Raw genomic sequence first — 12804 nt, 5'->3', positions numbered from 1 at the left:
TGTGAGTGGGTATAGGTAATCCCAAGGAATAGATTATCTCTAAGTTATCCACATTTGAGTTTGGAATGGATGATACGTGTATGTGTGCTTGTGTGTATGTGTGTGTTTGAAGGAGGCTTACAGTTCTAATCCAGCTATTCTTCGTTACTCTGAAGATTAGTTTGCATTCCTTAAACTAATTTCACCTGAATGCAAGGGCATGCATATGCCTCCAAAGCAGCTGGGTGACAGAGGAAAACAAAATGGAAATTTAAATTATTTCTGTGGATAATCCTCACATAGATAATTGAGAGTTGATCTGTAGAAATTGATCATGTTGCTAGCCTGGCTCATATGAGAGTGAATTCATGACCTCATTGAGCTTAACATTTAAAGAAGTCCAAACCAGTTTAGATGGTTCCTTTAGGGGTGATTCTGACTTTGCTCTGACAGATAAGGTTGCAAGATCATAGAATCTCCCTCTAGAGGACTGGTGGCTTTTTCCTTGGGTCTTTAATTTCCCTCCTCAGTAGTTCATTTATTCATTTTTCATTCAACAACTACTTTCAAGCATGTACTCTGTGCTAAGCGACTTTCTTGGCCTCAGAAGTTATGCTGATGAGACTGGACTATCATGGAGCTTGCTTACTAATGGGGCAGATGACAAATAAGCAAGTAAGTTAATAAGTCTATAGTGGAACATTTTAAACAGTAAGTACAACATGGAAAATAGGATAGGGTAAAGAATAGAGTAATACGGGGTGATTCTGTTTTAGGTAGGGTGGTCAGTGAAGAGCCCCCTGAGGAGGCAGCCTTGAGCAGTTATCTGAGGGGACAGCATACACTGTGGTCCTGGTGCGAGGCAGCCCTTGGTGGATTCAGAGAACAGCAAGAAGATGAGGCCAGAGCAGAGCGCGAGAGCAGAGGAGGCTGGATGGGTAGGGAGACCATGGCTGTCTTGAGGAGTTTGTTAGTCTGAGTGAGATGGGAACACATTGAAAGACTTAACCCAGGCCATGATGTAATGAAATTTTGTTTAAAAAAAGAAAATCACTTCAGCACGTGCATGGAGAGTCAACTCCCAACAGAGACTTTATGTGAAATGGTTAAGAGTCTATCCTTGGTATATGTAGTTTGTGGCTGTGTAAGCATGATGGCAGAACTTTGGATGGTAGCAGTTAGGCAGAGCCCTTGTCTCAGGATCACTCTGTCTGAATGAATGACATGATTCCTTCTGGGGTCAACAGCCTGAAAGTGTGAGATGCTCTTTCATGTCATTGGACTTTGGTGTACCCCAAAGTGTGTCCTTCTGCTTTCCAGTTGACTCACTTGCCCATCTAATCTTGACTGCACAAACGCTTACGTGCAGTTAAGCCCAAGGGGGGCTGTTTCTTAATGCTGGAGTGTTTTGTTCTCAGGGGGGCCTGAATCTGATTCCACTTTTTGACCACTGAGCTCATGTTTTTCAGACACAGGATGCCTCACTCTGTCCCAGTACATCCTCCTTGACCCCATCTTGATGTTCTTCATCATGGCTGCCATGCTGAGCATGGTCAAGTACAACTCCTGTGCCAACAGGTCAGAAACACCATCTCTGGGAGGGGGTGTCAGAAGCTGTGGCAGCTCTAGAATTGCTATAATGTCCGGGGGCGGGGTGGGTACAGTGCCTAGAGGACTTGTCTTGAAGCTGAATTTCAGGCAAGTGTACTTTAAAAAAGTATTTTAGATTGCCCATTTAAGATCATAAAAGTTGATTTATAGAAGTTTTCTATAGATACTTTTATTTTTGCTTTCCTAAGACTAAGAAAATATCAGTTGTCTTTTTCAAGAACCTTGTTATTTTTACACTGGAGGTGGATTTGGGTAGGGGTTTATGTTACTTTATGAAGGGGTCCTAATGCCTTCCCCCACCCCACCAGCTAGGCACTCCTCAGCACCAGTGCTGGTTAGGAGATCCCAGGACAACTTCATTCTTCACGTGCTCTGTCCTAGAGGGGAGGGCACCAGAGTAGACATTGCCTGGGAACTGTTTGTCTCCCTGCCCTTGGTCCTGACCCAAGGATGGGAATGATGTACACAGAGGTTGGCTTAAAGGGTCCTAATGAATCAAGAGGATCCCTGCAGGCCCTGGTCAGTCCTAAAGCCGCTCTGGAGGGCCTGGTCTTCTTCCAGAAGAGTCCTTTCCAGATCATCCTTCGCCTCTTAAGAGAGTAGAATAGGTCATTGCATCCAAACCAAAACAGCTGGCTCTGCCAAGGCTTTTCCAGAAGCAACCTAATTTCACTGCAGCCAGGCCATGACTTCCAGCCCTCTCTGGGTTTGGCTTATCTTCCGTCTGCACCATATCCCCTCCCACCTGCCATTTCTTGAGTACATACTATGTGCCAGGTACTGTGCCCAGAGCTGAGGGTTCAGGAACACATAGGTCTTGACTGTTAAGGAGCATTTGCTCTGGTGGGGGTAAGGGTGGGGAACCTGGGGGTCTGCAGCTCTGAGCACTAAGTGCTCTAATACAGCAGACCTTGGAACCAACTGCCTGGCTTAGCACCATGCTCCACTGCTGGTTGCTGTGTTACATGACTTCTCTGTACCCCAAGTCCTCGTCTGGAAGAAGAGGCTGATGACTGGCTCTGCCTCCATGGAGTTGTAGTGAAAGTTAAAGGGTTAATACGGGATGCAGTAATGGGGCTTGCATGGGGCTTCCCTGGTGGCTCAGCGGTAAAGAATCCACCTGCCAATGCAGGGGACGCGGGCTCCATCCCTCGGTTGGGAAGATCCCCTGGAGGAGGAAATGGCAACCCACTCCAGTATTCTTGCTGGAAAAATCCCATGGACAGAGGAGCCTAGCAGGGTACAGCCCATTGGGGTCACAAAGAGTCGGACATGACTGAGTGACTGAGCACACACGCACGCACTAGTGAAGTGCTCAGAACAGTGCCTAACACATGGTAGCACTCAGTGATAGCTGGCTTTTACCAGGGACAGTCTGCCTGAATCCAGTGGGCTTCTCTGGATGTTCCTTTTCCTTCCACGTGATTGGTCACCACTGAAGAATAAGCTGTTGCTTACTTGACGCCCCTTACTTAGCCAGGGCTGCCATGACCCTCCTCCCCACAAGAATCTTGCTCTCACAGGGTGCTCCCGCAGTCTCAGGTTTCACAGACCACATCCACCTCGGCGCCACGTGTGGTCCCTGAGGTTGGGAGCCCTCATGAGAAAGGCCGCAGGGCAGCCTCTCAGAGTCAGGGCACCTCTGTCCCTCCCCGCTGCTGCACTTGGTATTGGGTTTGGTTCCAGCCGCCAAGCTGAACTCTGTGTCTGGTTGGTTTTCAGGCCCTTCTCTGCCCCCTGGTGGTTCTGGCTCAGCCTGACCGGCGTTAATCTGGCTGGTGCTCTGGGGGTCAAGTTTGTTGGCCTCTTCATCATCCTGCAAGTGGGGTGGAACACCCTTTCAGACCTTTGGCACCTGTTCGGAGACCTCAGTCTTTCAGTGGTGAGAACCCAAGTGCTTGTAGAAATGTCTTTGCTCCCTAGAGCCAGCAGTCTTTCTCCACTTCTGCTGCAGGGGGCAGAATGGCTGTGTTCGGGCTCCAGGCGGGCTGGATCCAGCTGCTGTCTGGAGGGCACCGGGCAGCAGGGGCTGGTCCACGACTGACGGGCTGGAGAGGAACAAACGGACAGGATGGACTGACATCTTTGGGGTTCTCTTTTGGCTTTCATTCCTATATTGGTTTTTAAATGCTCTACAAATGACTCATTGGAAGAAACCCTGATGCTGGGAAAGACTGCGGGCAAGAGGAGAAGTGGGGCGACAGAGGGTGAGATGGTTGGATGACATCACCATCTCAATGGACATGAGTTTGAGCAAGCTCCGGGAGATAGTAAAGGACAGGGAAGCCTGGTGTGCTGCAGTCCATGGGGTTGCTAAGAGTCAGACACGACTTAGCAACTGAACAACAACAAATGACCCAAAGGGATCCTGTTCGCTGGGCTCAGCCACGTGTATGGCACACACTGACTGGATGGGCCTTGAGTAAACTCGGTGGGCTGACTTTCTGAACTTACAGTTTTCTCTTCCCGACCCAGAGTCTCCGGACTTGGAGGCCAATAAGGGCCTTACAGCTTATTACAGTATTATTTATTAAGAGCTGACTCTGTGTCCTGCAGTATGGAAAATGCTTTACCTTTATCATCTCATTTCCTCCTCATAACAATCCCATGAGGCAGGGAGTTATTACCCCCTTAACGAATGAGGGAAACTGAGACCTGGAGAGATGATATTGTTCCCAAGGTCATACAAGTAGTGAAAGGTAGATCTAGGATTCAGAAAGGAGAGGCTGAATCCACACCTACTGCTTTGCTGTAACATTCTCCATCACCTCTGGCCCCAAGTCCCAACAAGTTCATTTAGAAAATATAGACAGACCATCCACTGAGTGTGAGACCCAGAACATGCAGATGAATAAAACAGGATCCTGCCCTCTAGAGACAATGGAGAGAGAGAGAGAAATAAGAATGAAAAGAAAAATATAAGTCATGTTCCAGCCAACAAGTTCTGTGAGACCACAGAGGAGGGCGCAAGCCCAGGGTCAGGCATTCCAGGAAGGCTTCTGGGGGAAGCTGAGGCCCAGAGTTAAGATCAGGAGCACTTACTCATGTTCACGTGTTGGGTGGGGCCGGTGCAGTGCAAGAAGTGTAGGGAAAGTGCAGGGTGTCAGCGTGACTGGGAGGGAGAGGGAGTGAGGAGTGATGATGCTGAAGATGCAGGTCACGCCTTGTCAGCAGCCTGGGGACAACCCAGGGCCCTGGGTGAGCATGTGGACAGGCAGTGGAGGGCTGGCCAGCATCAGCCTCTGGCAGTGCTTGGCTGGTTGGGTGTGATAAGAAGGCTTAGGATTTCCACATACCTTTTTCTCTTGATGGCCATTAGTTTTTCAGTTGTTTCTGATTATGACTTACACATGTGCTGATGTGCCCAGTCGTGGCCGATTCTTTGCGACCCCATGGACTGTAGCCCACCAGGTTCCTCTGTCCATGGAATTTTCCAGGCAAGAATACTGGAGTAGGTTGCCATTTCCTTCTCCAATGACTTACATGTAAATACTTAGAAATAACACACTCGTCAGGCATAAGGCATAGGTAAGCCTCCTATGCTCAGCACCTGTACTGACTCTGTTTGCAGGTGACCTTGGGAAAACACCTGACCGCTCGCATCCTGTGCCTCATAGTGCTGCCGCTGGCTCTCTACATCGCCACCTATGCTGTCCACTTCATGGTGCTGAATAAAAGGTACCGCCAGAGCCTTGCCAGCGTCTTGCTTCTGGTCTTCCTCTTGTCTCTAAGCCCATGGAGGAGCCGTGTGATTTCCTAGGTCTGTGGTTGGGATGACCCAAAGGGGACCCAGGGTTGGTTTCCTCCTGGGTTCTGTCTTCTGGGTACCCTGGCCTGAAGGAAGAAGAGAAGGCCTTTGTAGCCAAACTGCCTCTTACCCTAAAAACAGTCCCCTTGTGCTAACAGGGATGGGGGATCATGAGCACGTTCAGTTGGAGTGAGGGTAATAATAACAAGGACACCAGCAGCTCCCATATAGCAGGTAGCGACTGTGTCAGAACTGCGTTCTGTGTTTTGTATACATTATCTCATTTAGTCATAACAATTCTTTTGATTTTTTAAAATCCCTGATTTATAAATGAGACGTTGAGACTGAATGAGGCCAGCTATCTTACAAAGTTCACCTGACTAGTAGGGGAGCTGTTGTTTGGACCCCCGTTTCTCTGGCTCCATCCCCCGTGTCTGTCCGCGACACTGCACCGCCATGGCCCTGTGCATACGTGCTCGGTTGCTCAGGCGTGTCTGGCTCTTTTGTGACGTGGTGGACTGTAGCCTGCTAGGCTCCTCAGTCCATGGGATTTCTCAGACAAGAATAGTGGAGTGGTATGCCATTTCCTTCTTCGGGGGCTCTTCCCAACCTAGGGATTGAACTCGCATCTCCTGCACTGGTGGGCAGATTCTTTACCACTGCACCACCTGGGAAGCCCACCGCTCCCTTGTACTTCTTTTAGACCAACCACTCAGAGCTCTTCCCAGGGTTCCTGGGAAATCGTAATTTCACTGCTCTAACTCTGCTCCCTTCCGCTCCGCCCTCCCCCACAGCGGTCCCGGTGATGGCTTCTTCAGTTCTGCCTTCCAGGCCCGGCTTTCAGGAAACAACCTTCACAACGCGTCCATCCCAGAACGTGAGTGTCTCTTGGCCTTTACGAAGAGAGAAGGGCAGGAGGGATTCCTGGGAGTTGGATTGGAAAAGACGATATGATAGCCTGAGTTACCTTAGATGGCAGAGTGGGAGAAAGAACCATTAAATCTGGTCTGAGCGCTCATGAGAGTGAACAGGGACACAGAAAGTGCAGAGGAGGGCGGCCTGAGCAGTGAGCTCTTTGATCAGAAGATGACTTGTCTGCTGTGGCTATGGGAAGACAACAGAGAGAACCTGGGGGGGATTGAGCCCTTTGGGGCTAATGGTCAGTTCCCACCAGAGTGTCCTGCGATTCACATCCATTCACTGTTCACAGAGAGTAGTTGAGCATGTGTTAGGCATGTTGGAGGCTGTAGGGCCTCGAGCAGGATCTCTACGTGATGTGGCCATGTGTGCTAAGTATATAAAGAAGGAGCGCAGAGCTGTGGGGATTAAAGGTGTAAGAGATCACTTCTGTAGGGGGGCAGGGGGCAGGGATTAGAGGCATACAGAGTGAGATAGGTCGGGCCCAGGAGATTGCTTCCTGGAGTCATGGACAATGTCCTGTGGTCTCTCCAGGGCCTGGAACACAGTGGGCCTGCCCAGACTGTGGAAGGAATGAGAAATAGGAAAGCAGGTAAAAATTGGCCTGGAAAGACAGATGTTGGGTTCCACGTTAGAGAGGTCGGCTTTGAGATGCTTGAGGAAACCCACGTAGCAGGGCCGGTGGGCTTGGAGCTGAGATTTTCAAAAGGGTCCTTTGAAAAGGGACAGTTGATCCTGGGTGTTGGCTGTGGTCCGAGAGGAAGCTGTAGAAAGAGGAGAGGACGGGGAGAGGTCAGATCGCTGGGGAGTGTGGGGGAAGGGCTTTGCAGGAGCAGTCCAGGAGGGAGCGTGGGGTTGAGAAGGGAGACAGCCTAATCAAGACGCAGCAGTGGCCAGCAGCGTGCGAGGCTATGTGTGCTGGCCAGCACGAGGCCTTGGAAGGACGGCGCTGTGGGATTAGCAAATTCCTACTTGTCATTTAAAAGGCCCATTTCAGTTATGCTCTCTTCATTAAGCCATCCTCTTGTCACTCTTTGGGCAAGAATTTACTCCTCCCTTCGCTGGGCTCCCACCATATCACACATTGCCACACCTTTGCTGGAACACGGGCACATCGTCCTATGTTGGTCAGTGTGTGAGGCCATTGTCCCCAAGACTGGACTCTGCCAGGCCTCCTCCACCTTTGCATCCACTGTGTAATTTATGACCAAATGAATGAACAAAGGAGGACAGGAGCGGCCAGCACTGGGGCAGTGAGACCTGTTTCCGTGGAATGGGGAGGGTCGGGCAGCCATATTGCAGAGCATGGAGAGGAGGGACAGTCCTAAGCAAAGAGGCTTCTTTCCCATAACCCAGGGCCTGTGGTGGGAGGGGTGGATGCTCTTGGGTAAGCTGTTTACTCTGGGGGTTTTTTCCTTAAATTCAGATTAAAAGCCCAAAATACCATTGAGCAACTACTGCATGTGGTAGATTCAAACGGCACAAAATGATATATAGTGAAAAGTCTCTCTTAACAGCCTCTCTCTCTTAACATTATATCTGAGAGAACATTCGGGATGAAGACATAAATACTTCTCCTTCTTTGTTCCGTGGAATGTACGTAGTAGACCTTGAGTAAGGGACAAGTTGTTTCCAGTCTTTGCTGTTATAAACAGCGCTTTGGTAACAGCACTGTGAATACCCAGCCTCTTCTGAAGTGCTTCGGGGTGGGGAGGGCCGCGGAGACTGTGGTGACCTCCCCCTTGAGGTGACTCCGCTGGGGTGAGAAGGCAGCTGTGTGTCTTGCTTCCCGCAGTCCTGGGCCCGGTGGAGTCTGTTAGAGGGTTGGGGGGTGCTGTGGCTTCAGAGCCGCCCCCCCGCCCAGCCGGGGGCCGCATCCACCCTGGGCCAGCTCACGCCATCTGCTGCCCTCCCCCTCCCAGACCTGGCCTACGGCTCCGTGATCACTGTGAAGAACCTGCGGATGGCCATCGGCTACCTCCACTCGCACAGGCACTTCTACCCTGAGGGCATCGGCGCCCGCCAGCAGCAGGTCAGTGGCCCTCCGTGCGCTCGTGCTGCGTCCCCACCACGCTGTTTGCTGCGCCCGCACCACGCTGTTTGCTGCGCCCAAACCCGCCTTTCTCTTCTTGCCTTCCCGTCCTGTCCCGCACTGTTCCCCCTGCTTGAAACATCCTGCCCCCTCCTGCAGCCTCTCCTCTTTCCCCCAGCTAACTCCAGCTTCCCAGGCTCCCACTGGGGACTTCCCCTCTGACCGCCACGTTCCGCCTCTTCCTGCTCCTGGGTCAGGTGTGTCTGGTGTGGGCGGCTTTCTCAGCACCCTTAATGAGCCTGTGGGGTAACCCTCTTCCCTTTGAATTGGGAGCGCTTCCTTCCGCCCGTCTCCTTGCTGTTTGGCTGCTGGCTCCGGGGAGGCTCGGGTGCCAGCTCAGTGGCCGGCACAGAGCGGATGACGAGTAGAGCATAAAGGTTATAAACACAGACCTGGGAACCAGACTAGTGTATCGGAGTTTGAACCCTGGTTCCACAAGATGTGACTTTTAACAAATTCCTTAACCTTTCTGTGCTTCTGGGGGCTCATCTTTAAATTAGGGAAAATAAATGGTACTTCCCTCCATCTCTAAGGTTGTTGTGAGGATTGAGGGAGATAATCCATGTAAAGTGCTCGTTGAAGGGTTAGCTGTGAGTATCATCTGAACAAGTGAGTGACACTGTCCGTGTCCACGTGAAAGGGTGGTCGGTGTGGCTGTGGGGACAGTGCCTGAGAAGGAGCCAACTTGTTGGATTGATGGGGCCAACTTGTGAAGAGGCCTCCAGTAGATTTAATTTTGTTCTGCCGACACTGGGAGGCATTGAAACTTACTAAGAGATAACGTGATTAGGTTGCTAGTTTAGAAAGATGGCTCTAACAGGAGTGTGATGGATTGGAAGGAGGAGCAGACCAGGGGCAATAGTCATAACAAAGGACGGTGAACAGACCTCAGGGAGAGGTAGGGAGTGATTCAGGGCCCAGAGACTTGACAGATGTCAGGGGTGAGCCATATCAGGTCTGTAGTCTGGAGGTCAGGAGGTCAAGGTGTATGTGTGATTATGCTGGTTCACCGTAATCAGAAAGGGAGACGGAAGCATGGCTTTGGAGATGAGTTTTTGGTGTGTGTTCTAGGGCTGGGGCTTGTCTCAGGAAGGAGAGGTGAATGTGTAGCATACAGGTGTTAGTGACACAGTGACATTGCCCTGAAGGGGTGTGTAAAGGGGAGGGCAGTGTGTAAAGCAGCGTTAAAGGCGCTCAGAGTGGCGCTGGGGAAGCAGCTGAGAAGGAGGGAGTGGATGGGGAGGCTGGAGGAGAAGAGGAGGGGAAGGCCCGGCAGAGTCTCCAGGGGCAGGAGACACCAGCAGTTCAGGTACTGCAGAGACCGTGGAGAAGGAGGCCTGGGAAGGGCAGTGTGAGAGGCCTGGCAGCTCTGACCTGGAGGCTTTGGGGGTCTGGTCAGGGCCGAGCTCTCAGATCTGGTGACCTGAGGAGAGAGAGGGAGGAAGGGGCTGCAGGGCTGGCTGCTGTCCTGAGAAGCTTGGAGTGCAATTTCTCTTCCTGCAAAATGAGCGAAATCTTTACTCTGTGAAAAACTGTTGCATCTCAAAGTATTTTATTGTTATTACTTCCTTATTTACTAGAAAGTTGACCCAGAGTATTGGGTTTTGGTATCAGTTTCCCATTCCGGGCTCTCTGCTTCTCTCTAGCGCAGTGGTTCTCAGCCTGACTGCACTTTTTTCGTAGAATCCATTGGAGAGCTTTTAAAAAATTCTGAAATTCTTGCTTAATCAGTCTGGGATGGGGCCCATGCCTTGTGTATTTTTGTTTCCGTTTTAAGCTTTCCAGAGGAGTCTAACGTACAATTTGCCCTTCCGTGGTGATACCTTGCTACTGATGTCATGTAGTAACAGATGTGGTGACTGGGAACCTCTATACTGTGACTTCCCTGGTGGCTCAGGTAGTAAAGAATCTTCTGCAGTGCAGGAGACCCGAGTTCGACCCCTGGGTTGGGAAGATCCCCTGGAGAAGGGAATGGCAATCCATTCCAGTATTCTAGCCTGGAGAATCTCATGGACAGAGGAGCCTTGGCAGGCTGCAGTCCCTGGGGTCACAAAAAAATTGGATACGACTGAGCAAGTAACACTCACTCACTCATACTATGCAAAGAGCCATGTTCTGGAAGGCCCTATGAAGCTGGTCTTAGTGTTACCCACTCGAAGCCCATGGGTGGAGACATGAAGTTGTGAGAGTCATCTAGAGCGAGCACGTAGGCCAAGGGATAGAGAGTCTGACTTTGTCCCCGACTGAGTCTCTGAGCCTTCCTCACCTGTGTCTCCATCAGTAAACTAGGGGATTGGACTTAATAACCTCTAGTAACCCTCCCTGCCCTGTAGGTCAGTGTCTTGTCAGCAGCTCTAGGTCTTGATTTTTAAATGTTTTTAAAGCATAATGTTTATAAAGTAAAATTGGAAAATGTAGAAAAGTATTAAAAAGTTAGACATAATCTGAGGATCAGTGTTTATCCATGTAGATTGATGTACAACATTCTATTGTAACAGGATACCTACGTTCCTAGGAGACCTCATATTATAAAAAAAACTTCATTGTAAAAATAAATGTTTCAGTGGGCAAAAGAGGTCATGGACTATATTCACAATAAATAAATGACTTTTCTAATAGAAATTTTAATAATAATGATTTTTGTAAACAAAACAAACAACACAGAGTGCACCCATGCGCACCACAAAACCTGAACATCCTTGAGTAAATTAAGGGTGGGTGAAGTAGATGTGTGGGCTTTTGTTCTGGAATTTGAACTTAATTTCTCTATGGCTGCCAAACTTTTAACTTCTTGTATGTTCTTAATACTATTGTCCCTAATTTTTTCTGAGAAAGCAAGAGCCACTGAAACAAAGCAGCCATTAATATATGCATAATTTTTTTCCTATATGCTAATTCCAAATCACTTTGGAAGTAAATGTCATGTTTTATCCAACTGGAGTTATTAAAACTCACATTGTAAGAGAGAGGCCTTTATTTCTGTTGCTTCTGGGTGTTTATATGCTTGTTTATATGCTTGACATGATTGTATGTATGTAGTCTATCCTGGGAGCTTTGGATTAGCTGGCTGGGTTTGAATCCTGTCTCTCCAGCTGACAAGCTGTGTGACCTTCAGTAGAATTGCTTAACCTCAGTTTCCTTGTGTATAAGGTGAGGGTAACCATCATATCTACAGCCTAGAGATGAGACATGCCCGGTGCGTAGCACAGGGCCTGGCAATAGATGGCATGCATACACTCACGCACATGCCATTTTTAAAAATCAGTGTATACAAAATGGCTATGGCTAAAATTTCAGGCTTCTAGGACAAGATATTAATAGAACTTTTTCTGTTTCATTTGGCCACATTCTAGAAAACATAGCCTGAATTTTTTATTTAGAAAGTTTGAGACATGGTCTTGATGACTTTTTAAAATGCACTAAATCCTCTTTGTGTGCTGGAGCCTGTGTTACACTGTGTTGTCATGGTTCCTGCCTCTAGGAGGCTGGAATTTGAAAGACAGGATGCAGAGAGGCACAAAGAGACCAATCAAAAGGGCTTTTGTGGGAAGACGCCTCTTAAGTGCTGAAGGAAGGAGAGAACCACACTTACCAAACACTGCTTCTGGCCCCCTTGGGAAACACAGCCCCTTGGGTGGGTGGCTGGGGCTTCTGAGAGAGCCCGGAGCAGTCCTGGCTCGCTGCTGACTGTCCTGTGGCTGACTGCGCTGATGGTGACGCTCTCCTCCCTCCCACCTCCTCCTCCTCCCCCCACCCCACCCAGGTCACCACCTATTTGCACAAGGACTACAACAACCTGTGGATTATCAAGAAGCATAATTCGAACTCAGGTAATGCAGCAGAGAACTGATGCTTCTTATATTGTTACTTACTCTGAGCCCTCCCTAACATTTCTCATGCTTCCAAAAGAATGGTTCTAGGATGGGCTTTCCTAAGCATTCTTTGCCGTCTTGACTGATCTCAGTTATCCTTTCAACGGTGATTTATTGAGCCCCTGCTATGTCCCAAGGACTGTGGTTGGTCTAGGGATAAGCAGTGAGCAAGAGTGATGAGATCGGCCCTGAGAGCTGTCATTTTGAAGCCAGAGAGAAGGCTGAGGCTCAGACTTGGGTTCCCTGGGCACGTACTGGGGACACTGGTGGCTGCTCTCATGTCTGATGTGGAGCACAGCAAGCCTTGCAGACCCCAGCGTATGGTGCGGCTCGGCTGTCTGGATGTGATAGAGGACTGCTGCCCACTGCTCGTCCAGGCCTGGGCCAGTCAGTGGGAGACCCGTGGGCCTGCTAGCCCTGTGGCTGGGCTTGTCTAGGCCTGCACAGCTGCCTCTGACTGGCCTGGGCGAAGCAGCTCTGAAGCACACCTCTCGGGCTCCTGGGGCTTTGTGACAAGAGCTATGTCTGTATCTTCTGTTTTTTGGACAGACAGCTGGCTACCTGCAGACTGTACCTTCTGCTGC

The 12804-nt window shown here is 49.8% G+C and overlaps 1 protein-coding gene across 7 annotated transcripts in view; it reads left to right on the top strand.

The window, feature by feature from the left end:
- The window catches only part of POMT2 (protein O-mannosyltransferase 2), a 41740-nt gene that overhangs the window by 16332 nt on the left and 12604 nt on the right, over positions 1-12804 (top strand). For all 7 annotated transcript variants that reach the window (XM_081510519.1, XM_081510518.1, XM_081510515.1 and 4 more), the window contains 6 exons: positions 1449-1557; positions 3313-3472; positions 5162-5268; positions 6133-6215; positions 8179-8288; positions 12112-12178. In XM_081510519.1, coding sequence (XP_081366645.1) covers positions 1449-1557; positions 3313-3472; positions 5162-5268; positions 6133-6215; positions 8179-8288; positions 12112-12178 — 636 coding nt within the window. The remainder of the gene's footprint in view (positions 1-1448; positions 1558-3312; positions 3473-5161; positions 5269-6132; positions 6216-8178; positions 8289-12111; positions 12179-12804) is intronic.

Source organism: Giraffa tippelskirchi, chromosome 7 (genome assembly GCF_054371585.1).
Source record: "Giraffa tippelskirchi isolate mGirTip1 chromosome 7, T2T-mGirTip1v1.2.pri, whole genome shotgun sequence".
NCBI lineage: Eukaryota > Metazoa > Chordata > Mammalia > Artiodactyla > Giraffidae > Giraffa > Giraffa tippelskirchi.
This window is presented reverse-complemented; position numbering and strand designations above follow the sequence as displayed.